The 26,169-nt window shown below is 41.4% G+C and overlaps 1 protein-coding gene across 1 annotated transcript in view; it reads left to right on the top strand.

The window, feature by feature from the left end:
• Window positions 1-378: 378 nt before the first annotated feature.
• Window positions 379-26,169, top strand: part of LOC140304869 (uncharacterized) — a 56,347-nt gene continuing 30,556 nt past the window's right edge. Inside the window, exons 1-6 of the mRNA XM_072383675.1 lie at window positions 379-878; window positions 4,531-4,634; window positions 5,108-5,213; window positions 16,744-16,889; window positions 22,471-22,564; window positions 23,000-23,115. Of these exons, the coding sequence (XP_072239776.1) occupies window positions 584-878; window positions 4,531-4,634; window positions 5,108-5,213; window positions 16,744-16,889; window positions 22,471-22,564; window positions 23,000-23,115 (861 nt within the window). The 5' untranslated portion in view covers window positions 379-583. The remainder of the gene's footprint in view (window positions 879-4,530; window positions 4,635-5,107; window positions 5,214-16,743; window positions 16,890-22,470; window positions 22,565-22,999; window positions 23,116-26,169) is intronic.

Here is a 26,169-nt window from a genome sequence, read left to right as displayed (position 1 = left end):
TTGATGCCTCTTTTGTTTTTTTAGTTACCAACTTTAATCATGAAATGATTAATTCTATATAATTCTAAATGATATATAATATATCATATCATAACCCTGTAATAGATTATAAATTACAAACAAGATGTCTGAAACAATGCAATAAGATTCTACACCTCTGGCTGGATGGTTTCTGCACAGCTGTGGTGTCTCTGCAGGCCATCACAGCTCACTGTCACTGTGGTGGGGTTCTCATGGCAGCTCTCTTTCACCATTTGTAATTTCTAACCAAGAAAATACATCAGGAGGTCTATTTTAAACTACTGGACTGGGTCATCTGGCTATCGATAGAGAAATTTTGATGTACGCGCTTCGCGCACCACTGGGACATTTCCCAACCGGAAATGACGTGCTATTTGTGCGGTTGGATGATCTTTACACAGAGAAGAAGCTACTTTAGCATGTTTGAGCGTGACATATTTAAAACGGCATTAAAACGCGTTTTAGTTCCATAGTCACTGCAATGGTTTGACGTCGCTGCTTCACTCTGAGAGGAATTAGCCCACTTTAAAACGACAGAGCAGCTTGTGAGCAGTCCAGAACCATGTCCAGCCGCCTGGCTTTCCAGACCCAGTTGGCCTCCATCATGGAGGTTCTGGCCAATGCTGCTGTGGCGGAAATCTGCAAACTGGTGGACGACGACTACGCGGTGGTGAGTTTACAGATGTCTCAGTGCCAGAGAGAGAACAAAGCTCTGAAGAGGAAGCTGCACCTGCTGGAGCTGAAGATGGCGCGGGGTTATGCCGAGAGAAGGCTTCGAGAGAACGCCACCAACAGCGGCCGACCGCGGGTGCAGATCAGCGGTGGCGACAGGCTCCAGGAGTCCTCGTGCTCCACAGGTAAGATAGTCATGACAGAAACTATATGAATCTGCCACTTACTGCCGGGTCAACACACGGGTGATGGTGGAGTCAGCTTAAGAACAAGGTTTACACTCTGAGAGCACTAGGGTGACCAGATTCCTGTTCACCAGATGTGGGACAAATATTCTGTTTGTGTGGAACACGAATGCATCGAGGTAATCTAAAATAACTTCAAAATAAACACCTATTCTGTCCCTTAGCTTGTAAAATTACCATCTGCTTGATTCAATACCACATAACAGACTGCAAATAAATATAAATATCTTATTTAAATGCAACTTTCCCAAGTTCTCTCACTTAAGAAAACATAGTCAGCATGGAGCTTTCATACTATTTCACAGTGCCTCTCAAGTTAACACACCAGACTGTGTACAATTAAACAGAATAGACAATCAGGACTACAATTTTTCTACAGTCATATTGCTTTAATAAGGGTATGGTTTCCTGTATTTTCTCTAACTTTACCAGACTCTCCTTGCACTGGTTTCACCCGGGGGTAAATAGTTTTGCAGTCTTTGTTGTAGCTGCGTTTTCTTTTCTTAGTTGTACGAGACGTGCTTTCCTCCCTTTCCGACCATGTCTCGTGCTGCATGCCGGTGCTGTTCTGACCTGATTTTTTTGTTGGTGGGCTAACTTTCCGAGTGACAGACCGACAGTGGTCGTGTCAGTTACCAGAGGACTCTGGACACAGTCGCAGGGTCGTTTGGATTCCAAGAGGTTTTATTTTCAAACGCAGAGCACAGCAATGCAGGGCGATCTCCCAGCAGAGCAAAGCAAAGGGCTGTGAAAACCTAAGCTCTCTCCTTAGTGACTATGGCGGTCCTACGAAGCTATGAAAGTTGACCAACATAAATCTCCCCAAACTGGGAGGAAAACAGAAAAGCTATGAACACTTAACAAAACAAAGACACGCTCTCCTAACGAGGCGGAAGAAAACAAAAGACGCACTCTTCACAAAACAGAGGCTCTATGAACTTTAACGATAAACTTAAAGCTCTCCTTTAACGGAGGCGACTAAGAATGGTTACAACAAAAACCGCTCCTTGAAAACGGAGGGGAAAACGAGGCTATGAAACTTACTGTGTAGAATAAATAAACTAAGGCTATGAGTCAGAATAAATTATAACACAAGATAGCACTGCAGGAGGCTCGCTCACTGCAGGCTCGTGGAACTATGGATCGAGGTACAAGACAAAAGGCTGGTAATGATGCTCATGTATAGAGACATACTGGCACAAGACAAAGGAAACGCAGACTATTAGAACACATGAGGGACCAAGGGGAACAGGTGGAAACACTTAGGAATCAGGGAAGACAATGAGACGCCTGACACGGGAGGAAGGGCAAGATACCTGAAACTAGAGGGGAAAGTTTTTTCAAAATAAAACAGGAAATGACGAGCAAGACATGGAACAGAACAGAAACCGTGACAGGTCGCAACATCCCATCATTTTGCGGTTAAAATGTACATAAACAAATAACGAAAACTTTATTTTCTTTTTATTGAAATAAAACGATAACAGCGCTGCTAAACTTTAACAAACACACTAGAAAAACATCCCATGTTTAATTTTAAACACCTATGTTTCTTGCCTGCACGTCAGAGCAAATGACATATTGTGGGTAGTCAACACTGTTTTTTGTTGTGCAGGAAAAGCCATATTTCAAAAAGTCGGGCTGATATTTACAGAGACTCAAACCTTTATCAGCCGCCTGTCTATGAACGCATCTGCTTTCTACAGCCGCCGCTCCTGCTGACAGCAGACTGGGAAGAAAAAAACCCATTCCTTTGCTCTGATAATGTGTGAATGATAGGGCAGACATGAGACTAGTGGACAGGTTCGTTGTTGTTGTTTTGGTGTAGCCTAGTTACAGCCGACAGTAACTGGTTTTGAGTAATAAAATGCCTGTTTGAGACCAACTGCTTGTCGTCCTTCTGATGCCCAGTCGGAAGCTACATTAATTTCGTACATTTATATTTTTCCAAAATGATTTGGCGACCCCCAGAAATCATATCGCGACTCCAAGGTTGAGAATGGCTGCCCTAGAGAGCACACAGGACACCACTGGACCAGTTAGGTTTAAATGTCGGTGAGACCACTGTTGTTGGTCATCATGCTAGATTGGATCGAAGTGAAGTTTAGGTGCAATCTGTTGGTTTCCTTAGCAAGGCTACTTTTTAAAAAAATGTCTCTGTATTAATTGACTAATTTGGAATGAAATGAATTGGATTATGATTGTATTACAATGACTTGGATTGTAATTGGCTGGGATTGGACTGTATCTTTGAAGTGCCTTGAGATGACACTTGTTCGGCGCTATAGCTGAATTGAGTCTATACATGTCAACACGTCTCTATCAGCAGCTCTCACGGCTGTTTATCTTCACCAGTATTAAAACCACTCAAGCTTAAAATAATATCAGAGTAAATGGAATTGTCAGAGCACATCATGTTGGGGTACGAAAGGATTCAGGCCGAGTCTTACAAATATATCATCAGTGTTCAGTTTGGTCCTGAAAGATTCAAGATAAAACTGGTTGTATTTGCCACTAATACACACACAGACCAGACATAACTCAGATAATAATAAATTACATTTAAAAAATAGAATGTCTATAGTCTATAAGATGCAATGTAACTGTTGGTGCCTTCATATAACAATATTACCCATTTTGCAGTTATTGTTGCACTTTGTGATGTAAAGAAAGGACAGATAGTAGAGACTTGCGGGTGTGGAATAAATGTAATAAAGTGGAGTGTGCAGTCTGACAGTGAAGTGTTGGTTGTTACCTTCCTGATATTACTGCTGTGTCCTCGCCAGGGCTTTGAGCTCATCCATTTTATCTGCCAATAAATTCACTCTTCCATGATGGTCAGGAGTTGGAATAGTTCAGACTTCCTCCTCCTTGCTTTGTTCTTGCTCTGCATCCAAGACATTTCCTCTTAAGTTGTTCTTGGGGTCTGGAGGTCACCTGTCCTTGTTGGTATGATTGTCTGTACTTTGTCCCCTTCCTTTCCAATTGTCTCCTGTCACATCTGGGGATTTTCTTTTCAACTCACTGAGAATTACAGTCTCACTCTGGGCAGTAGTGGGGGTCCAGAAAACTACATCAGCTGCTCCATCCTGTAAACAAATAATAATACTTTAAAAAATTGTTGGAGTATCACAAGAAAAAATATAAATGAAGGCAAAATCCTGCTGGAGCTACTTCAGAAAGCTGACACATATGTGGTGCAATGTTTGTCCTCAGTTCAGAGCAGAAAGTCTGCATGTTAAGTCCATACGTGTAATTAACATGTAATGGGAATAGATTTTAATCAACATCTTGAAATAATGTAAGTGTCCACATATTTCTGGAGCTAACTTTATCTCAGCAAAACTTTGATCTCTTAAAACCAAATGTGGCACGCTGACTCAGGACCATATATTAAGGAAACACAGACAGTTTTGTTGCATTTTCTGCATACAAAGCTGTGTTTCTCCTTGTAAATGTCAATGTTTCCTATTTTACACAGAATTTTTATTATCCCAAAGAAACCACTGCCAGCAAAGTTTACATTCCTCTGCAGTAATGCAGTTGAATTTATTGGAACATCTGTTAAAGGACTTTTTTTTTTTTTGTTTAGATCGTGTGTTTGAGCAACAGGTGGAAGTAACACTGTGGTCGGGCAGAGCTGTTGTAGAAGAAGCAGCCCCTCAGCCGACTCATTCTGAACGCATCCAGACAAAGGTAAGAGGACCTATAATTAATCCTCTACAATTAAGTAAGCAGTTTAAGTTCTGCAGATTCTTGCATGCAGTAAAATAGGCATTTATATGATGAGGGCAGAAGAGTGAGATAACTGGTTGTCAGATAGACAACGAGATGGAAATCTTGGCTAACTGAGACCAATGCATTGTGTAAGTCTTTTAACATTACATATTAGCAAGCATGATCTACTTAAACTCCTACTCTGCTGTATCATAGAGCGCTGATCAGACCAGCTCTAAAAATCCGTTAAAAAGTTCCACTTCCTAATTCAGTAAAACATTGTTCTCTCCTTTTTCACCTGTTGTTGGAAGTAAAATATTGTCTACCACGTGTGACATGTTTCCATACAAACTCTGAAGTTTCATCATTTAGACATCTGACAACAGTGGGTCGTGTATGTGCTGTACCTACATCTGTCTTTGCTGACGGAGTTACAAACCTGCTTTATGCAGTCTCCAGATGTGCAGTTGGTGAAGCCAGATGCACCGCTGGTGAAAGAGGAGAAGATGGAGACAAACATGCCACAGCTTGAAGAAATGGAGCCTCTCGTTGATGACGGTGAGTGCAGACAAATGCTGTCACATCTGATTCTGGGACATATGTGCAGTTTAAGGAGGACTGAGGAGTTTGAGACCAACTCTTATAGAAAACCAACACTGTGATCAATCGGCAGAGCTCCAGCCTATGACCAATTAGTTACATTTTCTAACCAGTTTTTGAATCACTGCTTTCAAACCAGGCCTAGCTGTGTGACTTGGAAAAATGTCCGCCGTTGTTTCCTCTAAAGTTGTCAGCATGAATCCACTGAAGCAGCAGGATGGAACAAGATGTGCATGTGTCATGTGTGACCCTTAGAGAGTGGAGATCTAATGTGAAGTCTTGTTGATGCAACAATGCAGAGTGGCATTAGCTGTCTCCTGTGACCTTCACCAGAAACACTCACACAGGTGATAAGATAGATCTGTGGGAAAGAAAGTAACATGCTGTGTTCTCTGTGCAGCTCAGCATCTGCAGTGAAAAGTTGTTAGGTGACTGGACAACAACGTTTAAAAGCTCAGAAATCAGCGTGACACACAAACCTTCCTGGGACACATGCACTGATGAACCTGCAACTTCAGCAGAACTGAGTGAAACGACAACTGTCGTCTGTTTATGTCCCTGAGTCGTTGCCGTCTGTTTCAGAGCTTCTATGTGAGACTATGGTCTGTAACCACGTGTTACTGTAAAGAAACAAATGCAGCAGCGTCATTACACCCGGTGTTGAGTTCGCTTAGACACCAGTCATAGCTGAAGCTGTTTAAAAACCTGATACTACTGCAGACAACCAAACTGCAGTTTTATTTTAAAGGTAGTAGAAGTAGTCAGGTGTTTTTTCTCTCCATTTAAATTAAAAGTTGGTGCAGTTTATTACCAAGGTGTCATCGTAAATGTTGTCAAGATGGAAGAAATATGACAGCGTTGGACGATTTAAACTGTCCTCCTAATATTTGAGGGTTTGGTTGCCCAACACCAGATTATTTAAATGCTTTTTTTTCTCATTTAAAGGATGGAACCATTAAATTTCACGTGAACTTTGGGGAAACAAACAGAATGGAACTAATTACTTAAATTGACTTACTTACTTAAAGTTAAACTACAAATCCACTGTTGTTCTCTTTACCTTTTTTCAATTATCTGACAGCTTTAGTTAGTTTTCAAAAAAAGGACATAAAGAGTCTTTGAAGCTCATGAAATATTGTTCAACTAGTTAAAGATGAAAGCAAATATGTACATGGCTGCAAATAAGAATTAATTTCAATTTATTTATTTATAAAGCACCTTTCATACAAAAAAGAACCCTAAGGGCTTTACTTAAAAACAATTTTAACATTAAAAACACAGGTCTTTACACACTCAAATAATTTACCTAACAAATGTTAAAAAACACCCCCAATCATCATCATCTCTCGGTCACACGCACTCATTTACACACACACCCAACACAATACAACCCCATGTTGGACAATAAGACCAAATAAAAGCAACAGGTATAAAATATCAATTAGACAATAAGATTAAAAAAAATGAAAAATAAATAATAAATACAATTTTTTTGTTAAAAGGCTGTTTTTAAGGCTCTTCTTAAAAACATCAACAGTCTCTGTAGCCCTGAGGTTCTCTGGCAGGCTGTTCCACGGATGAGGGAACCTCGAGCAGAACGAGGTCTCGCCATAACTTTTGGTTCTGACTGTAGGAACAACAGAGGACCTCAGGGTCCGTTAGGGCTCATAATTTAAAAGCAGGTAAGATGAATAGGAAAGCCCAAGACCGTTAAGGCATTTATAAACAACTAAAACAACCATAAAATCAACCCTGAAACACACAGGGAGCCAATGCAGCAATCTTTAAACTGGTGTAATGTGTCCCCGCCCTCTGGTCCTTGTCAGAACACATATCGCTGAGTTCTGGAGTAACTTCAAACTAAAAGTACCCTTTTTGGGAAGACCAGAGAGCAGGGCATTTCAATAAACTATTCTAGCAGAAATTCAATTCAGTTTTATTTATTTAGCTCCAAATTACAACAATTGTCATCTCAAGACACTTATATAATACAGTCCAATTCAAGCCAATTAGAGTCCAATTCATTGTAATCATAATCTAATGAAATCCAATTAATTACATTCAAGATCAGTCCAATTCATTGATACAGAGCCATTTCAAAAACAATTTCTTAGCTAAGGAAACCAACCGATTGCACCGAAACTTCTCTTGAGTCCAACCTTATGCCAGAAATAAGGTCTAGGTTTAAAAATACCGAAGTTCCCCTTTTAACCAGCCTAATGCAGTTCCTTTAATCCCAATAACATGTTCAAGTCTCTGTAACAGAATGCTGTGATCGATCGTATCAAATGCAGCACTGAGATCCAACAGGACAAGCACAGACACAAGTCCGCTATCAGAAGCTAACAGGAGATCATTGGTAACTTTCACCAGTGCCGTTTCTGTGCTATGATGCACTCTGAATCCTGACTGAAACTCTTCAAACAGATTATTTCTATGTAAATGATCATAAAGTTGAGCTGCAATGATTTTTTCAAGAACTTTAGACATAAAAGCAGGGCTGTATGTTAACTTTTTCAGCACACAACACTAGTGCTACAGAGGCTGACAGCTTTTTAGCACAGGACCAGAGAGTTGTAGCACACCCTAAAAATGCCTGTCACCTCTACACCTTTGTCGCATCGAACTTTAGCCAGGCCAGGGCCGGAATGGGTCTCATTTTCAGCCCAGGAGTTTCTTGCCTCAGTCCAGCCCACTTTAGAACACTAGCTATTATTAAAATCATGCAATTATAACCTTACATTTGATATGGAAAACAAATTTTGACTTAAAGGGGAACTCCGGTATTTTTAACCCTAGACATTATTTCTGGCATGAAATATGTTCATCTACTCACCAAGAACAGTTTGGCGAAAGTCGGCGTCCTTCGGAAGCTATTTAGATAACTCGCGATCGGCGTATATCCATATAGTGGAGTGAACAGAGCAAAGACGATGCAGCCTCTAAATAAGGCATTATCTGTCTTTATTTCACCAATACTCTAAGAAGAATGAATGAATGAACGTGTGCTATAGCTCTGTTAGCTCATAGCTGCTGTTATGTGGCTACTTGCAGCTATAGGAGAGCTAACGGAGGGATTTCTACACACACCTCTACTCTACAAAGAAACTAGAGTGTTTTTTTTTTTTTTTAAATAAAGGTTTAATCACAGCAACTTTAAAAGTCTGAGGTACATATCCTGTCAACAAAGACTGACTGATCAAATCCAATATGGAAGTATTGATTAAGGGGAAAACCTCCTTGAACAGCCTGGTTGGGATTTGCTTAAAAAATGTCATGAAATCATCACTGCTGAGCGTTAAAGGAATACATGACTCAACAGAGCTCGGACTCTTTGTCAGCAGTTCTAGCTTTATGAAGGGCTTTCGTCAAGGCTTCGGTCATTATGGGGGGTAGTGAGACTATTATGACTTAACATAATAGAATTTTCATTCTATTGTGTAGTTATCTGAATATCTATAGTTTCTTATTCAGGGTTTTTACTGGCTTAAAATGAGGAGGTGGTGGTACCTGATCGTGGGCTAACAGGTGCACGTGTACCATGCCTTCAATTAGCTCAAGCAAGTGTTTTACTAGCAGTCTATTTTAGGAGTTAGAGTAATTACATTAATTAAAAACAATGACAAGTATTATTTTAAAGCATGTTCATTTAATTGTTTCTGTGCTATGATGCACTCTGAATCCTGACTGAAACTCTTCAAACAGATTATTTTCTATGGAAATGATCACAAAGTTGAGCTGCAACTATTTTTTCAAGAACTTTAGACAAAAAAGGGAGATTGGATATAGGTCGATAATTAGCCAACACTTCTGAATCAAGAGTAGGTTTTTTAAGTAAAGGTTTAATTACAGCAACCTTAAAAGTCTGAGGTACATATCCTGTCAACAAAGACAGATTGATCAAATCCAATATGGAAGTATTGATTAAGGGGAAAACCTCCTTGAACAGTCTGGTTGGGATTGGGTCTAAAATACAAGTTGATGGTTTAGAAGAGACTATTGCTGTTGTTAGCTCAGAGAGATCAACTGGGCAGAAGCCGTCTAAATACAAATCAGGTTCTAAAGATACTTCTAAAGCTGCTCTACTTGATGATACATCAGTGATAATAGTGGGAAGGATTCCATTAATCTTCTCTCTGATAGAAACAATTTTATTGATGAAGAATCTCATGAAATCATCACTGCTGAGAGTTAAAGGAATACATGGCTCAACAGAGCTCGGACTCTTTGTCAGCCTGGCTACAGCGCTGAAGAGAAACCTGGGATTATTCTTATTCTCTTCTATCAATAATGAATAATAAGCAGTTCTAGCTTTACGAAGTGCTTTCTTATACGTTATTAAACTATCTTTCCAGACTAATTGAGACTCTTCTAAATTAGAGGAACGCCACTGTCTCTCCAGCTTTCTTGCAGTCTGCTTTAACGCACGCAGCTGTGAATTATACCAAGGAGCCAACCTCTTCTGACTGATTACCTTCCTTTTCAGAGGGGCAACATTGTCCAGTGTTGTACGCATTGAAGCTATAGTGCTGTCAACAAGAGAGTCAAGTTCTACTGGAGTAAAATTTAGGTAGCCGTCCTCTGTCATATCTGCACATGGCAGATATGAGATTTTGTTCTGCTGTCTGCTGATACTGATCATGGCCGCGCCTGTGTTTCTGGCTGCTTGTCATCTTCACGCGTTGTCTGTCCTGTGGTTTTTGTCTCTGTTTTTGTTACTACTTTGTTTGGATAGTGTACAGTCAATTATAATCTACGGTCACCTGAAGTTATTTGAAATGAAAGCCTCAGCGGTATGTTCCCGTCATCCGGAATCTTGGACGTTTTGCCCCAATCTTCGTTTCCAGCTCCCGGCTGGAATTTTGAATTCTCGCGGGTGCTCCCTCCGTGGCTCACGGAGGAAGCGAACCAGGAGACGAGGAAGACGCGCTGGAGTTGCGGCAAGGCGGAGAAGGCTTCATCGTCTTTGGAACCGCTGTTCCTCTGCATTTCCTGCTTCTTCGGAGGGCCCGATGTCTCCGTTTCCTTGGCTGTCTGCAGCATGTGAGGCTGTCATGTCTCAGGCCCGTCTTCCCTGGATCGGCACATCAGCTGACCGCCTTCACTCCCGCAAAACACTCTGCAAGGCGGTTCAGAGTTGACGGCCGCAACTTACGAACGCTTGCATGGGAACCACCTGCCACCTTAGTGGGTCCTAGGCCCTTTAAAATGGCATTATTGAACGCCCGCTCTGTCGCCAACAAAACATTCATTTTAAATGATCTAATTACAACCAGAAATCTGGATTTCATGTTTTATCACAGAGACGTGGCAAAAGAGTGAGGAGTATGTTTTTATGAATGAACTGTATCCACCTGGGTGCTCTTTGACCCGCGCTCCCAGGACTACTGGCCGTGGAGGGGGACTCACTGTGTTTCACAAGGACAGTTTCTCCTGCTGAAGGGTGTGTTGTGGATCTTTTATTTCTTTTGAACTGTTGGTGACGAAAATTGGACGATCAAATCCATTTTATTGTGTTTTAATCTACCGCCCTCCTGGTGCCAATGGCCAGTTTTTGTCAGAATTCAGGGACTTTTTAGCCTCCATCATTAAATTTGAGAAAATCCTCCTCCTTGGTGATTTTAACATGGCTATAAATGACTCTACTAGCCACATTGCTGCTAATTTTCTGGAGGTAACTGAATCTTTTAACTTTAGTCAGCATGTTAGTGGACCCACACATGTAAGGGGAAATACTCTTGACTTGGTTATTACACTCGGTCTCATGATTGACAGTGTGATTTCTGAGGAGCTGCCTGTCACTGATCATGATTGTATTCTTTTTAATGTGTCTTTTAATTCTGACAGCCCAGCCAACAAGCGCGTCAAGCGTTCACAAATGTTAAATGACCTCTCTGCTGACAAATTTTCTTCTTGTTTTATCAACCGGGCAGTGCAGCCGTCTCTTGATGATTCTGATGTCAATTCATTAGTTGACACTTTCAACCTGCACTGTTCATCTATTTTAGATTATATTGCTCCTGTAAAATCTCGCTCTGTCGCCGCCATAAACCCGAATCCTTGGATGAATGAGGACATCTGTTGTTTGAAACGTAGTTGTCGGCATGCAGAGCGCCTGTGGAAATCCAAGGGTCTCCTAGTCCACCAAATTCATTTTAAAGAACTTTTAACAGAATTTAACTCAAGGGTTAAGGCTGCCAGGGCTTCTTATTTTACAGACCTTATTTCCTCCAATAAGAGGAAAGTTGTCTTTGACACTATCCACTAACATGTCTCCTCCCAGTTGCCTGTTGCTCCTGTGTTCTCTGATGATGACTGTAATAACTTTTTGTCAGTTTTTTGTTGACAAAGTCGCCAGCATCAGGGCAAGCATCAGCCCTTCTACTGCCCTTCTCCCACCCCATATAAGCGGCAGCCAATACTTGATCATTTGTTGCCTTTTGTGTCAAAGATCCTGGAGAAAGCTGTGGCTAATCAGCTCATGTCTGCTCTGAATGAGAACAAGATCTTTGACAAATTCCAGTCCGGTTATCGTCAGAGGCATTCAACTGAAACAGCTCTTCTTAGTGTATCTAACGACATCAAGATGGCGTCTGACACCGGTAAATGTACTGTTCTTATGCTGCTCGACCTCAGTGCAGCATTTGACTCTGTGGCTCATAGCATCCTTACTGACAGGCTTAGGGACCATGTTGGTATCTCAGGCAGGGCCCTTGACTGGTTTGCCTCGTACCTCTCTGGCAGAACCTTTTCAGTAGCTGTTGGCCCGTTTATCTCTTTGTCCGCTCCCCTATCATGTGGAGTGCCCCAGGGCTCGGTTTTAGGTCCTATTTCATTTGTTTTGTACATGCTGCCTCTTGTTGAAATCATAAGTCAGTTCCAGGGCATCTCTTATCACATGTACCCTGATGACATTCAGCTACAGTTTTCTTTTAACCCCAACAGAATCGATGAACGTCTGAATGTGCTGCATGATTGTTTGTCAGCTATTAAGGTCTGGCTGTCCAACAGTTTCCTTCAGTTAAACACCAGAAAAACTGAGGTTCTCATTATTGGGCCAGACAGTTGTATTTCTGCTGTGAAGGACTACGTTGGGTCTATATGCACCAATGTATGTTCCTCCCTGAGAAATTTGGGCATTATCTTTGACCAGCACATGACCTTTGACAAACACATTCATTCTTTGTCTCGCATTTGTTTATTCCAACTCAGAAACATTGCCAAACTGAGAACCACGGTGTCGCAGGCCGAGCTAGAATTGATAATTCATGCGTTTGTGTCATCTCGGCTGGACTACTGCAACGCCATACTCACATATCTCAGCAAGGCAGCGATTAAGCGTTTGCAGTTAGTGCAGAACGCTGCAGCCAGGCTGCTGACTAAATCTAGGCGGAGTTGCCATATAACGCCTGTCCTGGCCTCCCAGCACTGGCTTCCGGTTAGTTTTAGGATTAATTTTAAAGTCTTGATTTGAACTTTTAGAGCACTTCGTGGTCAGGCACCAGATTACGTGTCTGAACTTCTTCGCCCTCATGTCCCCAGCAGGTCTCTCAGGTCTGCCAACCTGGGTCTTCTGGTTGTGCCTCGAACCAGGTGCATAACCAGAGGAGACAGAGCCTTCCAGTCTGTCGCACCCAGGCTGTGGAATAGTCTGAGAGACTTAGCTACTGTGGACATTTTTAAAAAACATCTTAAAACATACCTGCTGGCTTTTAAGGAGTCGTAGTGTTATTTTGACTGTTTCTGTCTGTTGGTTTTGTCTTTGTATTTTTATTTTATTTGTGTGTGTACCTGTTTCATGATTTTAACTAGATACCTTGACGGTGCTTTGTGAAGCACTTTGTGAGTTTTTTCCTCTGCGAAAAGTGCTATATAAATAAATTTTACTTACTTATTTACTTACTTTGTCATATCTGCACATGGCAGTGAAGAAAAGGATGATGAAATCAACTCTTTATTAAATCTGGTTACAGAATTCTCTGACAGACACCTTCTATATGTAGAATTCTTCTCAGAAGCCGTATAGTCAAGTAATGTAAATTCAAAAGTTATTAAAAAAATGGTCAGACAAGACAGGGTTATGAGGGAACACTGTTAACTGTTCACTCTCAATGCCATAAATCAGCACAAGGTCAAGGGTATGATTAAGGCAGTGAGTAGGTCTGTGAACACTCTGAGAAAATCCAATCCAAATGACACACAGATTTCTTACATCGATCTGTAAGATAGGAGTAAAACCATTTAAGAACAGTACCTGAGAGGCCCACCAGACTTCTGTCTGTTTAATAAAATCTGGTGATCAACTGTATCAAAGGCGGCACTAAAATTCAGCAGCACCAAGACAGAGTTTTGGTGAGTCCAAATTACATCTCAGGTCATTAACAATCTAAAAGGGCTGTCTCAGTACTGTGGTTCTTCCTAAAACCAGATTGATATTTTTCTAAAACATTGTGTTTGTTTAAAAACTCGTGTAATTGGATAAAAACAATTTTTTTTTCTATCATTTTACTTAAAAACGGTAAGTTACAGATACAGGTACAGTTGTCTAGAATGTTTGGATCCAAATTGCTCTTCTTCAGAAGGGCCCTCACCACCACAGTTTTACAGGCAGTGGGGAAAACACCTGTCTGAAGAAAGCAATTTACAATGTTTAAAAGCTCACGCTCAAAGAAACCATAAAATGTCTTTAAAAGCATCAAAAGAATCAGATCTAAAGACCGGTTGTTCGGTTTAGTTGGGAGAAAACTTGACCAAGCATCTTGGCATCAACCAGGACAAAACTCTCCAGCGTTTCCTCAGATAAAAACAATGCTTCAGATGTGTTAAAATCAACATTTAGTTTAAATAAAAGGCTTAATCTAATAGTATTGATCTTACTTCTGAACTGGTCTGCAAAGTCCTCACATGCAGCGCCTGATGCTGGAATAAAGGACTTGTTAAAATCTGTGTTTACTAAAAAATCAATTGTCTTAAAAAGGAATTTGTAGTTGTTTTTATTGTCTACAATGAGATTGGAAAAGTGAAGTGTTCTGGCCTGTTTAAGTTTTATTGTAGGATTTGAGTAGTTCCTTAAACTTTTCTAGATTAATAGTTAGTTTTGTTTTCCTCCATTTCCTCTGTGCTCTCCTGCAATTTCTTTTAAGTTTCTTAATTTCAGCATTTCTCCATGGTGGTGTGGGTTTTACTCTTATTTTTATTTTGAATGGAGCAACAAGGTCAATGGCTGACTTTTGATTACTGTTAAAATGATCAACAATGAAATCACATGATGCAGGTAAAATCAGAGCAGGAGTTTGGTTTAAAATGTCATTAAAATATACAGCCATTTTGGAAGTAATATATTGCTTCCTCACAGTTCTCACTAGGGTCTCCTGTTGGCTAGAACTGGTTATGGAAAAAAATACAACAGTAATGGTCTGACACAGCCAGGTCAACACCAGAGGACACACCAGTGGACAGGCCATAGGTCATGACCAGATCCAGGGTGTGTCCTCTGTTGTGAGAAGGCTGTGTCACATGTTGCTTAAAATACAGTACAGTTTAAAATGTTATCAATGTGGAAGCTAAAATCACCCATTAAAGTTTTGTTGTATTTTATAGAATAAGTCAGAAAATTCTGGAATAGAATTGGAAGAAGGCTTTTGTGGCCTGTAAACTATTTTACATAAAACAGGGTGGTTGCTAAAAACAAAGGCATGATTCGCGAACGTTGAAAATTTATTTAAAGTAAATTTAAAGTAAGTAAAGCAAGCAATTGATGTAGTTCCACCCCCTTTCTTACCTCCCCTGATAGAGGTTAAAAAATTTTGTTGGGAAGCCTCGGTGAGAGTAACTGGTGTGTCAGTGCCAAGCCAGGTTACAGTTAAAAAGAGACAATCGAGGTTATTTAAAATAAGATCATTGATGATAAAAGATTTCTTTGAAAGAGAACGGATATTTAAAAGGGCAAAGTTAAAAGTTGTAACGGGGTTCTGTTGTGGAATAGTTGTTTTAGAATTTCTCACAGAGGGTATGTGTATAGGATGAAGACATCGGACAGTACAGCTATTAAGTGGATATGACTGCGGATGTGTAAGATACCTGTTGGTGATATGGACTGGGATGTGGTGTGCAGCCAGGAGAGGGGGGTTTGACTATGGATGTGTTGTGGTACAGTCAGTCTATATTTGATTGATTGATTTGCAGGAGTGAAGTGTAAGTTCAATGTTCATGGATAGTTGTTCTGATCCTGTATGGTTTAGGTAAATGCCATCCAGTTTAAAAAGATATGGTCTATTGTAGAAGATTATGAAATTGTCAACATATCGTATGTTAATGGAATTGCAGTATTCTTTAAGCCAGATATGGAGCTCTTGCAGTCGGTTGAATTTAATGTCTCTAAAACGGGGGAAGGGCAGTGGAAAGGAGATAATGCATCGTTTGCTTACCTGTTTGATATTGTGGATGAGGTGGTTGTAGGATCTCTGCCTGTTGTAATTTTAGGTCGTTTGTAAATGCGTGCATTATGATTGTGGAGACAGAAGGATGGTGACGTAAAAGCTTGTGGGCAAAGTCGGCAATGCCACTGACGAGCACACCTATGTGGCAGGATGTGCGGCACCTGCTCAGGCCATGGAGGATCTTATGATGAGCGCGTTTGGATGCAAACCGCGTCAGCCCATCCCAGCCCCCGAGGCAATGGCAATGGCATTGACACTTGCCACCAACCAGAAGCGTCTATAGGTGTGTTAACTTCTGCAAGCAACATCCTGAACCTGCGCTGATCTGCTAACAGGCACAACCAGCTCATTTCAGTATGGATAAAAGTAGTTTGCCAGGAGCATCTGGTCACAAATCAACAGACCTGCTGATAGTCTGGAGTTCCTGACTGACTGTTCAGGTGTTTAAGTTTAGCTCTTTGGCTCTGATTTAAAAAAATAATGTTTATCAGGTGTACTTTAATACATCAACTCCTCCATGACTCATCAGTTTAAGTACTTTTAAATTTGTTGTCTTTTTATTATTCAGGATCAGACTGCAAATGAGGAAGAGTCATTTACCCTTGAAAACTCCTGTGGCTCGCCGGACATTTTTTCAGCTGTTTTCTACATTATGTTGCTGTGCATACAAGTGCTGTGTACCCTGCGGAAAGCTTGGCTCACTGTACATGAGCTACAGCCTGACAAGTATTTGTACAGCGTTGTTGTAGTCTTTTAACTTCAGCGAATCCTTTGAATATTTCTTCCAAGTCTGACACAATACGATTTAACTGAGTCTGAGAACTTTGTCTGTCTGCTCACTGATGCTACAAAGACTCCCAGTAACAGAACGTGTTCTTCATAGTTCAGAGAGCGTGATGACTCAGAGATCCTGTTGATCACATTGATGTCACCCTTCTTTTAGCCACTCAGTTGTACAAATTTGTCAGGTCCAGCAGTATGAGTAAGAAGACTAAAGCATGAATTGTTGTGTTTTTTTCCCCTATTTCATTCCCACTGATCTTCTGCAGGAGAGATGGAGTGTGTCCCTCGTGCAGTTGCAGGGCAGAGGCTCAGCCTCGAGGACCACGACACCCACTTCAATTCTGCTGGGTCTCATTCTCAGATTCAGAGTCGGACCATCAAGGCGACGCTTACAAGCAACAGAGGAGTGGAGGTCAGTGGCTCCCCTCCTCTCCTTAAATGTGGGCTCAGTTCCTCAGTTGAGGGCGGAGACTCACTGCAGGTGGCAGAGAACTCACACAAGTATATCTGTGACAGCAGCAGTGGCTCACAGTTAAAGGTTTTGTGCAACAATGATGACAACAGTAAAGCTTTTGTTGACAAGCTCTTGAATGAGCGCTCAGGTGTTGAAATGAAAGGAGGGACTCTGTATGGTTCATATTCAGTGACTGGGGCTGATCTCCCATCAACCTCGTCCTCTGTTAACGGTTGGACTGGTTGCAGCCCTGTTTTGCCACTGTCCCAGCCCCTCGGTGACAGCAGCGCTCCGCCTTCTCAAACCAGCAAGGAAAGACTGTTTGTCTGCAGCTACTGTGGCAAAGCTTTTAACCGACCCAAGAAGGTGGAGATCCATCAACGCGTCCACACAGGTGAGAAGCCTTTCAGCTGCTCCACCTGTGGGAAGATGTTCTCAGAGGCGGGGAACTTGAGGAAACACCATAGAGTCCATACTGGGGAAAAACCCTACTGCTGTGGGATGTGTGGCAGAGGTTTTGCCTGGATGAGGAACCTGAAAACGCACCAACAAAAAAGCCACCCTGAAATTTATACTGAAGAAGAGACCTGGGAACATTAATGAACTGTGTGTGTCCACAGTTACTGTAGACTCCCTGCTGGCAGCGGATAAAGACTTTGTGTTTGACAGCATTTAAGTAATTTGTGCACAAAACCTTAAACTTACAGTGAAACAGTTAATTTTCTAAAATGTGTCACATTTCCAAGAGAACCTGACCATGTAAAGAGACTTTAGTTACCAGAGAGAAATCAAAACCTTTAGATGAGGTTTGCACCCTCAGAAATGAGTGTGTTGTCACGAATACCACTGAATAAGATGTTAGACTTTAATTAGACTTTAACTGTAGTCCCTGTTATCACAGAGGAATGAAAACGCATGCCTACCCCTGTGATACTCTGCTACATATACACTGACTCACATAATATAAGACAGGGTTTAGGGCTATTAAACTTGCATCATATGTGAATGGATCTGTTTAGGTGTCCAATCACAAGTGTTGGTTGAGTCATACTTAATAATATATGGTAAGAAATTAGAGGGATATAATCTGAAATCACTCAAAACAGATGTAACAAAAACAAATGGTGTTATAACAGAGACTGATTTTGTGATTTTGTTGTCTTCCAGAACTCTAATGCTCAGACTGTAAATGTCCACAGGATAGTTGAGCAGAAATGTGTGTGAGCAACAGTTGAGCAACTTGAATTGGAATTGTACATCTACTCTGTTGGGTTGTTTTCAGTTATACTGGTATTGGACTAACTCAGGACTCTAGAGTAACTTTTCCCACCAGCAGGAGCGACAGCTGCTGCTCCTATCTGGTGAGGTCAGCAGCTACATGTGTAATTTAATGCAGTAACACAGACATAATGAAGCTATTCTTCCAAAACACTCCAGCTCTACAAATAGATATAGATACTTACTCTATTGATCTCAGAGGGAAATCGTTTAGCAGTGTAACTGTGAGTTAGCAGCTGATGATAGTAAACAATTTTTTCTCATCAACAGTAATGGACCAAGCCGCAGATGTACACAGCGCAATTCATGGTAATGCATGTGTACCGTTAATTACTGCGTTTAAACATTTTTTATATATTAACCTCATTAAACAGTTGTACCTGGAGACCTCCATCTTTATTAGAAACATCCCGATAATGTAACGTTAACGCAGTAAGAGCAGTACACGGCGTTCAATGTAGCAGCGAGAGTGAGGAGAGGACCGGTGTTGGAAACACACCTTATCCACACAGCTGCAGGTTGTCTGAGTTACAGAACGGAACCGTTCAACTAGAAAGCTTCAGCAGCTGACACATTACTTTGTCAGCTTCAGCTAACAAAGTAATGTGGGAACAATAATGTTCATCTTTCAGAAAGGAGCAGCAGTAACTCCTTAGAAGTTGGTGTACGTCATCTTCATTAGCTTAGCTGTTAGCGTTAGCTGCTGCTAAAGGAAGAAATAAATCAGTAAATAAACCATGAGGAGTTATTTCTCAGATGCTTCCATTTCCCTGCTCTGAAGTTCAGGCTCTGAGAGTTGGAACTGATCCTCTTTGTGGCTCAGTTCCTTCAGTCCAGCGTTGAACTGGACCAAGTTGTTAAAACAGTGGGATGAAAAGTGTCTGCTGCACATTCACAGTCTTTAGCTAACTCTGCTGGAACATTAGCCTCAGATATAGTTTATCCACTGGGCTCTTATATCCTCTGAGGCTGCTGCTGGATGGAAGATGCATGCTCCTCAGTACAGCTGACAGCAGAACATTTCCACCAGAAGCTGGCTTCATCCGTCCAGCAGGGTGGATGTGAGTGGGCGGGTCTTAGCAGAGGAGGCGGAGCCAACTTAAGGAGTCACTACTTTTGAAATGAAAATTGGTTTGACTCGTTAAATGAAGAAGAAAAGGCAACAAAACAAATGACAGGTTTATGTTTTCGGGGAGTTTTACACATGCTGGTTACTTCAGACGCCCTGATATATGCTCCCAGGAATGGGAGGAAGAGATTTTTACAAAATATGTCACCTTCAAGAAAAAGCCAAACTGCTCTTTACCTTTCACTCTAAATGAAAAGCCCTACAGGGTAAACAATGATTAAAATAATCAGGGACAAATTCTTACCCTTACCTCTTTCTTTCACGTAAAACTGCAGTTTGGTGTTTTTGTAAATTGTTAACTAATTGCAGTAATAAAGTTGAGATGAAATTAAAAAATATATAGTGCATGAGCTGTATGTTGACACATTAGTATCACTGATAATGAACTTGCACGTGTTGTGTCTTTTCCATTTTTACACTGGTCAAGAAAGACTACCAACATCTGTCTTTTGTCTGCCATGTTTAACCACCCTTCAGCCCCACTCAAAAGTCTGCAGTAGTCTGAGGTTTTTTATCATTTTCAACTCTGACTGGTATAACAGACCATATCATCTCCAGTGGAGGCTCTGAAACTGACAGCAACAACTCAGGGACAAAAAGAGACGACGGTGATGGATAAGACAGCAGGCAGTTCACTCTTTGTTTTGTTGTTTTGGCAGATGTCTGAAAATCACTCAAAAATGTAAAAAACTGGTTGAATTATCTCAAAAAGTCATCCTCATCAGAAGCTGTGGTCCAACACAGGCTGCAGGATACAGTGTAAGGGTATCAATTCCTATTATCATAGTTACAGGCAGGTCTCCTGGGTGGTAGTAGTTGGTGGGCCAGTTCTGAATGCACAGTAGCCCTCGGAGGGCTGAAGGTAAACACTCTACTACTGGCAGTGGGAAAGGATTTGGTCTCCTAGTTTTAGTTGGTGTGCCTCTGTTTCTAAAACCCATTCATACATGTTACTTTTGATGTGAATTCAGAACACAAACTGTGATATTATAAATAGCCAGGCCTAAATATGGCACATGAAGTTAATAAAATGACGATCTTGCTTCATATTGAAATAGAACATATTGAATTTTAATGTGCTTTCAGTGCTTTCTGCTGACACACACTTGCTTTCCATATTTACAAATGCTACAGGTTCATCAGTGCATTTGTCCCGGGACAGTTTGTGTCATTTTGTTGCTTTAAGAGTATCTCATGTTTAAACTTTCTGGTTCAGTCACCAAACTAGTTTTCCGTTGTGTCTGACACTCACTTGATACATGCACATACACACTTTTGCGTTCTTTCATCGTGCTGGTTCGAAAACAACAGAAAAACAACGAGGGACATATTTCCAAGTCACACAAGTGCACCTGGTTTGAAAGTTTAGTTGCAAGGAGTCAAAGACTGGTTGCAAAATGTGAGTAAGTGCTCATAGGCATGACTAACCACATGGTGGGTTAATGCAGCATGGGTTCACAAAGTCCGGCCTATAGGACTCTAGAGGATTAGATGTGTTTTGTGATTGTGGCTAAAATATACGACTGTAAAATTGAATTGTCCCACAGTTCATATCACACAGTGACATCAAACTTATGGCGAGAATGAGAAAATGTTGATGTTATCATCATCCTCTCAACAGACACATGTAATGAAGTTACATGGCATCAGAAAACATAACTGTGGGGGGGGGGGGTTGGCCCCTGTGGATTGGCCCCTGTGGATTGTTGTCTGAGGTATTGTCTCCTTTCTTCCCACTAATCAACTGCTGTTTTTCCACTACATGTTACAGTACGTCTCACTTTTTTGGGGGGGTTTTCCTAACTGATATTTTTTTGGGACCTCGGCAGCTCCCAGTTGAGTTCTAACAATACTATTTGGTGACGTGGAACCACCAGGAGGGAATCGTCACGTGTGAGTGTGAACATCATCTCTGCAGCAGAGCGCACAGACACACTTCCCTGTTTTATAAACTTGTTTGTTTCCTTTGTCTCACAGATGTCTCCTTTGTGCACATGGAGTGTGCATGAATAATGAATACATGAGCATGTTTATTAATTGTGCGTATGGATTCACAGATTGATCTTTGCTTCTCATTTGACCTGAGTTGAGCTCTGCAGCTAAGTCATTATGATCTCTCCTAAAAGATGAAAACCTTCTGAACTAAATTCCCGTCACAGACTCATTCAGTCTAATAAGCTCTCCGTACTCCTCTCTGCTTTCCACATGTAAGTGTCTTTGGATAGAGGCGTCTGCCACGTGGGAGCCATGTAATAAACACACACAGTCTGTGTTGCTGCAGCTTCACACACTGTGATGCTGAACACCCGATCCTTTTTTAGTTTTAGGAAAACTAGATCAATGCGAACTTCTGGCGACAGTAAAAGTGATCTACCTGGTCTGTAAACAGGTGAGTTATGTGCTCCAAGATTTTAATATCGAAACACATTATGGGATGAGTAAATCACATTAAATCCTTAACATTTTCATTAATGAGAGGCACAAATGTGATGTTGAACTGTTTCAGCATGGTTGACGTCTTCGCAAATCAGGAGGAAAGTGTAACACATAAAGCTACCCCACTGACAAGATGCAGCTTTTCATAGTAAAGAGTGGTCTGATTTTAGAACCCTAAATAAAAAGGGAGTTGAGACTGAGCTTACTGATTGTATTCATGACTGAAAAAGTGGCTTTGTGTTGTTTTTTTAATTAATTTTCAAATTGAAGACGCTGAGACGCAGCTTTACCTGTGTGGAATCAAAAACAGGATAATCTTTGTGAATCATGAATCAAGTAAGGATTCAGTTGACGACACAATTTGTTTACACTTCCAGACAAATATACAGAAAATGATCATTTGAACGCGTCCTTAGTTTATTCTAAATGTGTACACATGTGAGCACCAAATGTCAGCAGAGCCAAAATGGTTTCCATGTCATTTTAAAATCATTGAATTCTGTTTTGGTTTATATTTAACTCAGTGTCCCAACTTTTTGGAAAAGGCTCATTTCTATGAGCTATACTTTGGATTCATCTTCAAACAAAATTTTGCTCTTGTTCGGTTTTCACTCCCACTCTAAGGGTGTTCTGATCCATGCTGTTTGTGTGTGCAGCTGTAACACCAGATTTTTGCTGTCTTTACTGTGTGCGCAGAAAGATGAGGGGCCAGATGCGGTGCTGGTGAAGGTGGAGGAGGTGGAGCCAGTGACAGAAGTCCTGAACCAGACATGCCTCAGCATCCAGGAGGGTGAGCAGACACACCCACTGAGAGATCAGCCTGTGGTGTATGCCGATCACCATCACAATGCAAAGTACATACACCTGTTCAGTTATTTCTCACCTACTTGTGAGGATTTTTTAAGGTCAAGACAAAATACGCCCTTCATGTGCAATGATAAAATTAATTCCCCAAAAACTGAGACCTCCTCACTCAGCTTTTTCTTTTTCTCAAATAAAAGTCTGTCATCAATTGGTTCATCAATGAGTGTGTGTTGGGCATCACACACTCAGTCCAGTAAAGAATAACTTCTTTCCCTCCTCATGGCAGAAGAACATCATCAAGCATTTGTCAGTTCAAATTTGTTGGCCAAAGTTCTCCTTTTGTCATCTTCATCATGGAGGACAAACAGACCAGAAAACTGCAAAAAGCCTCAATGCTCAGCATGTGTCTCTTTGTGTCCAGGATTGGTGGAGTCCAGCACGGATGACTGCAGAGGAATGCGTCCACCTAATGAAACCACACAAACATCCCAAAATCAGCTGTCTGACCAGCAGGACTCTGGGCAGGGCTTCTCAGAGGTCAGCTATGGCCATACTTCGCTGTGGACTAATGGGGGGGTTGGTAATGGTGACTGCCACCCAGGCCGGTCCTCACATCTCACTCCCCTCTCACACCTACCCGGCACACTCATTGGAGCAGATCCAGGCAGCAGTGGGAGGGGACTGGCTGTTGAAACTTCACCAGAGGGGGGATTAGCTATTAGCTGCTTTTCCTTTGAGCATCAGCCTCCTTTTGCTGATCTGTCAGTGGAGTTAGGCTCCAGTCAGCTGTCAGGTCAAGGGTCCAAACAGTTCCTTGACCAGGGTCCAAAACTTAGCAACAAAAGCTCCATGAAGAGGTTTTACATCTGTAGCTTCTGTGGGAAGCGGTTTCCTGCACCTGCAAATTTAGAATCCCATCGGAGGACACACACAGGAGAGAGGCCGTATGGCTGCATTATCTGTGGCAAAAGATTCTCCCAGTTTTGGAACCTAAAGATCCACAGGAACATCCACACTGGGGAGAGACCGTACCAGTGTTCACTCTGCCCTGAGAGGTTCTCTGACCCCAGCAACCTGAAAAAACACCAGAAGAGACACCACCCACAGGGTATGGGCATGCAATCTGGAACCTCGTAGATAGTTTAGCTAATGCATGATTGGGTTTTATAAATCTCTACGAGTTGTTATACACCAACTTGACTTAAAGAACAAGTGGCTTCCTGCTGTGTCTCTTCACATCGGTAGCGCGGGGGAAGAAATTGCTCTTGAAGACACAGCAAAGACAGCCTCCCGCTGCCAACTCTGACAGGAACAAGAGGACGCAACTTTGCTGTGCAGAATAGATTGGGACTCTATAAATGGTTCAGTAAACTAAAGAACATCAACAAAAGAACATCAGTATGAAGTCAGGTCATTATTGGTTCAGTTTTTATTTTCCAACATGGTTCCAGCTCAGTTAGTCTGTTTTCAACTGAAACTGATATATCATTAGAATCCTTTTGTATATATATGCGTTATGCATTGAAAAATAACACAGTTAAAGTCACATTAGCGTATACAGTGTTCATTCACAACACTGAACTTCCAGTCACAGCGATCTCTCTCAATCAGTGGGTCTACATGATGAGATTAACTCGATTATAGCTATATATTGGGTTCTGCTCCTTATCTGAGGGTAATTATCCTCGGATATATGGTGGTAAATGAATCAAATCACTGGCACAAAGCATGTCATACCTCAGTATGATAGGTAGCGCTGTACCCATTTCAACTATCGCTAATAGAGCCAATTTCGTCTTCACCACCAACAACAAAGAAAGATGGCGAAGGAAGGGCAAGATTAAGCTACGTCCCATTTGTGATGAGCTGGTTATGGCACAAACGTGATGCACAACGGCGCATTCTCCATCGCGTTGTTCATTTCTTTCCGACGGCAGCGACAACAACAGTAATATTGTCTCCTTCGACTTCTGGGTGACGATCACGGGAAAAAATCTGGAGCATGCACAGAACGCTCGATCCGATCCACTGTCGTCTCCAGGCACGTTCAGTGGGCATTTGGATCGAGTTATCTCGGGGTCTTAATTCGATCGCAAGTAACCTGATCCGATTCGATTTCTTGTCAGATTAAAGGAGAACTCCAGTATTTTTAAACTTAGACCTTATTCTGGCATGAAATATGTTCATCTACTCACCGAGAACAGTTTGGCGAAAGCCGGCGTCCTTCGGAAGCTATTTAGAAAACTCGCGATCTGCGCATATCCATATAACGGAGTGAACAGGGCAGGGACGATGCAGCCTCTAAATAAAGCATTATCTGTCTTTATTTCACCAATACTTTAAGAAGAATGAATGAACACATATTATTGCACTGTTAGTTCAGAGCTGACATGTTGTTGTTATTGGGGGCTTTCTATATCCAGGTCACTTGGGATAAAGTCATCAATGCGTGCCGCTGCAGCACAGCTTATTTGCTCAGGGGTAAGGGTAGGGGTTAGGGTTAGGGTTAACCCCTACCCTAAATAAACTGTGCTCCAGGGGGGCGTGTGGATGAAGTGGTCCCAGTAGAGGTGTGTGTAGAAATCCCTCCATTAGCTCTCTTATAGCCGCAAGTAGCCACATAACAGCAGCTATGAGCTAACAGAGCTATAGCTCACGTTCATTCATTCATTCTTCTTAAAGTATTGGTGAAATAAAGACAGATAATGCCTTATTTAGAGGCTGCATCGTCTTTGCTCTGTTCACTCCGTTATATGGATCGTGAGTTAACTAAATATCTTCCGAAGGACGCCTACTTTCGCCAAACTGTTCTTGGTGAGTAGATGAACGTATTTCATGCCAGAAATAAGGTCTAGGTTTAAAAATACCGGAGTTCCCCTTTAAGGTGTCTGGATGAACTGAATAACTCAATCTTATTGTAATTCATCCATTAATCCGATCCGATGGCACACATGTAACCGTGACTGATCCGACAGCGATTTAACATGACAAATTGGCTGAAAAAATAAAAAAACCCAGATGGGGTCAACAGAGCTGACAAAAAAAATATGTACGAGAGACACAGACGTTCCCAGTGACCTGTTGTCAGCTTGGTGTATAAGAGCCCTGGGATCTACTAAGTGAAGCTAAATAATGTGTACACGTGGAGCCTAAACTGGCTGTCTGGCTGTCAGGGCTCCTTGCCCCGAACGATAGCGGTGTAACATTTGATGGATTCATGTGAGCTGCTCAGTAAAGGACATTTGGTTAGTCTAACATCTGTCTTTGTTCTATTGCTTCTTGAGGAAAAACTGAAGGACTTTAGTTTCTCTGAACATTTAGAGGGCACATCAGATTTTGTATACCACCTACAGCATGCTGGTCAATTCCACCTTTAAAGCTGACAGACAGTAAGTGCCTTTTATAAATTTAAATCAAATATAAAATGTAATTCAAATCAAATATAAATCAAACTATATGTTTTATTCACAGTCACTTCTCAGGTCAGTCTGACGGGCCATGATGGCTGACCCTGAACATAATCACTGCTCACTTTGTCTTGTGTTCTAACTGGATCATACTGACATTTCTTTAATTACTGTTGTGCCCCGT

The sequence above is a fragment of the Leuresthes tenuis genome, unplaced genomic scaffold, assembly GCF_036924035.1.
Source record: "Leuresthes tenuis unplaced genomic scaffold, fLeuTen1.0.hap1 SCAF_4, whole genome shotgun sequence".
Lineage (NCBI taxonomy): Eukaryota > Metazoa > Chordata > Actinopteri > Atheriniformes > Atherinopsidae > Leuresthes > Leuresthes tenuis.
Note: the sequence above shows the minus strand (reverse complement) of the source record. Positions and strands in the feature narration are given on the sequence as shown.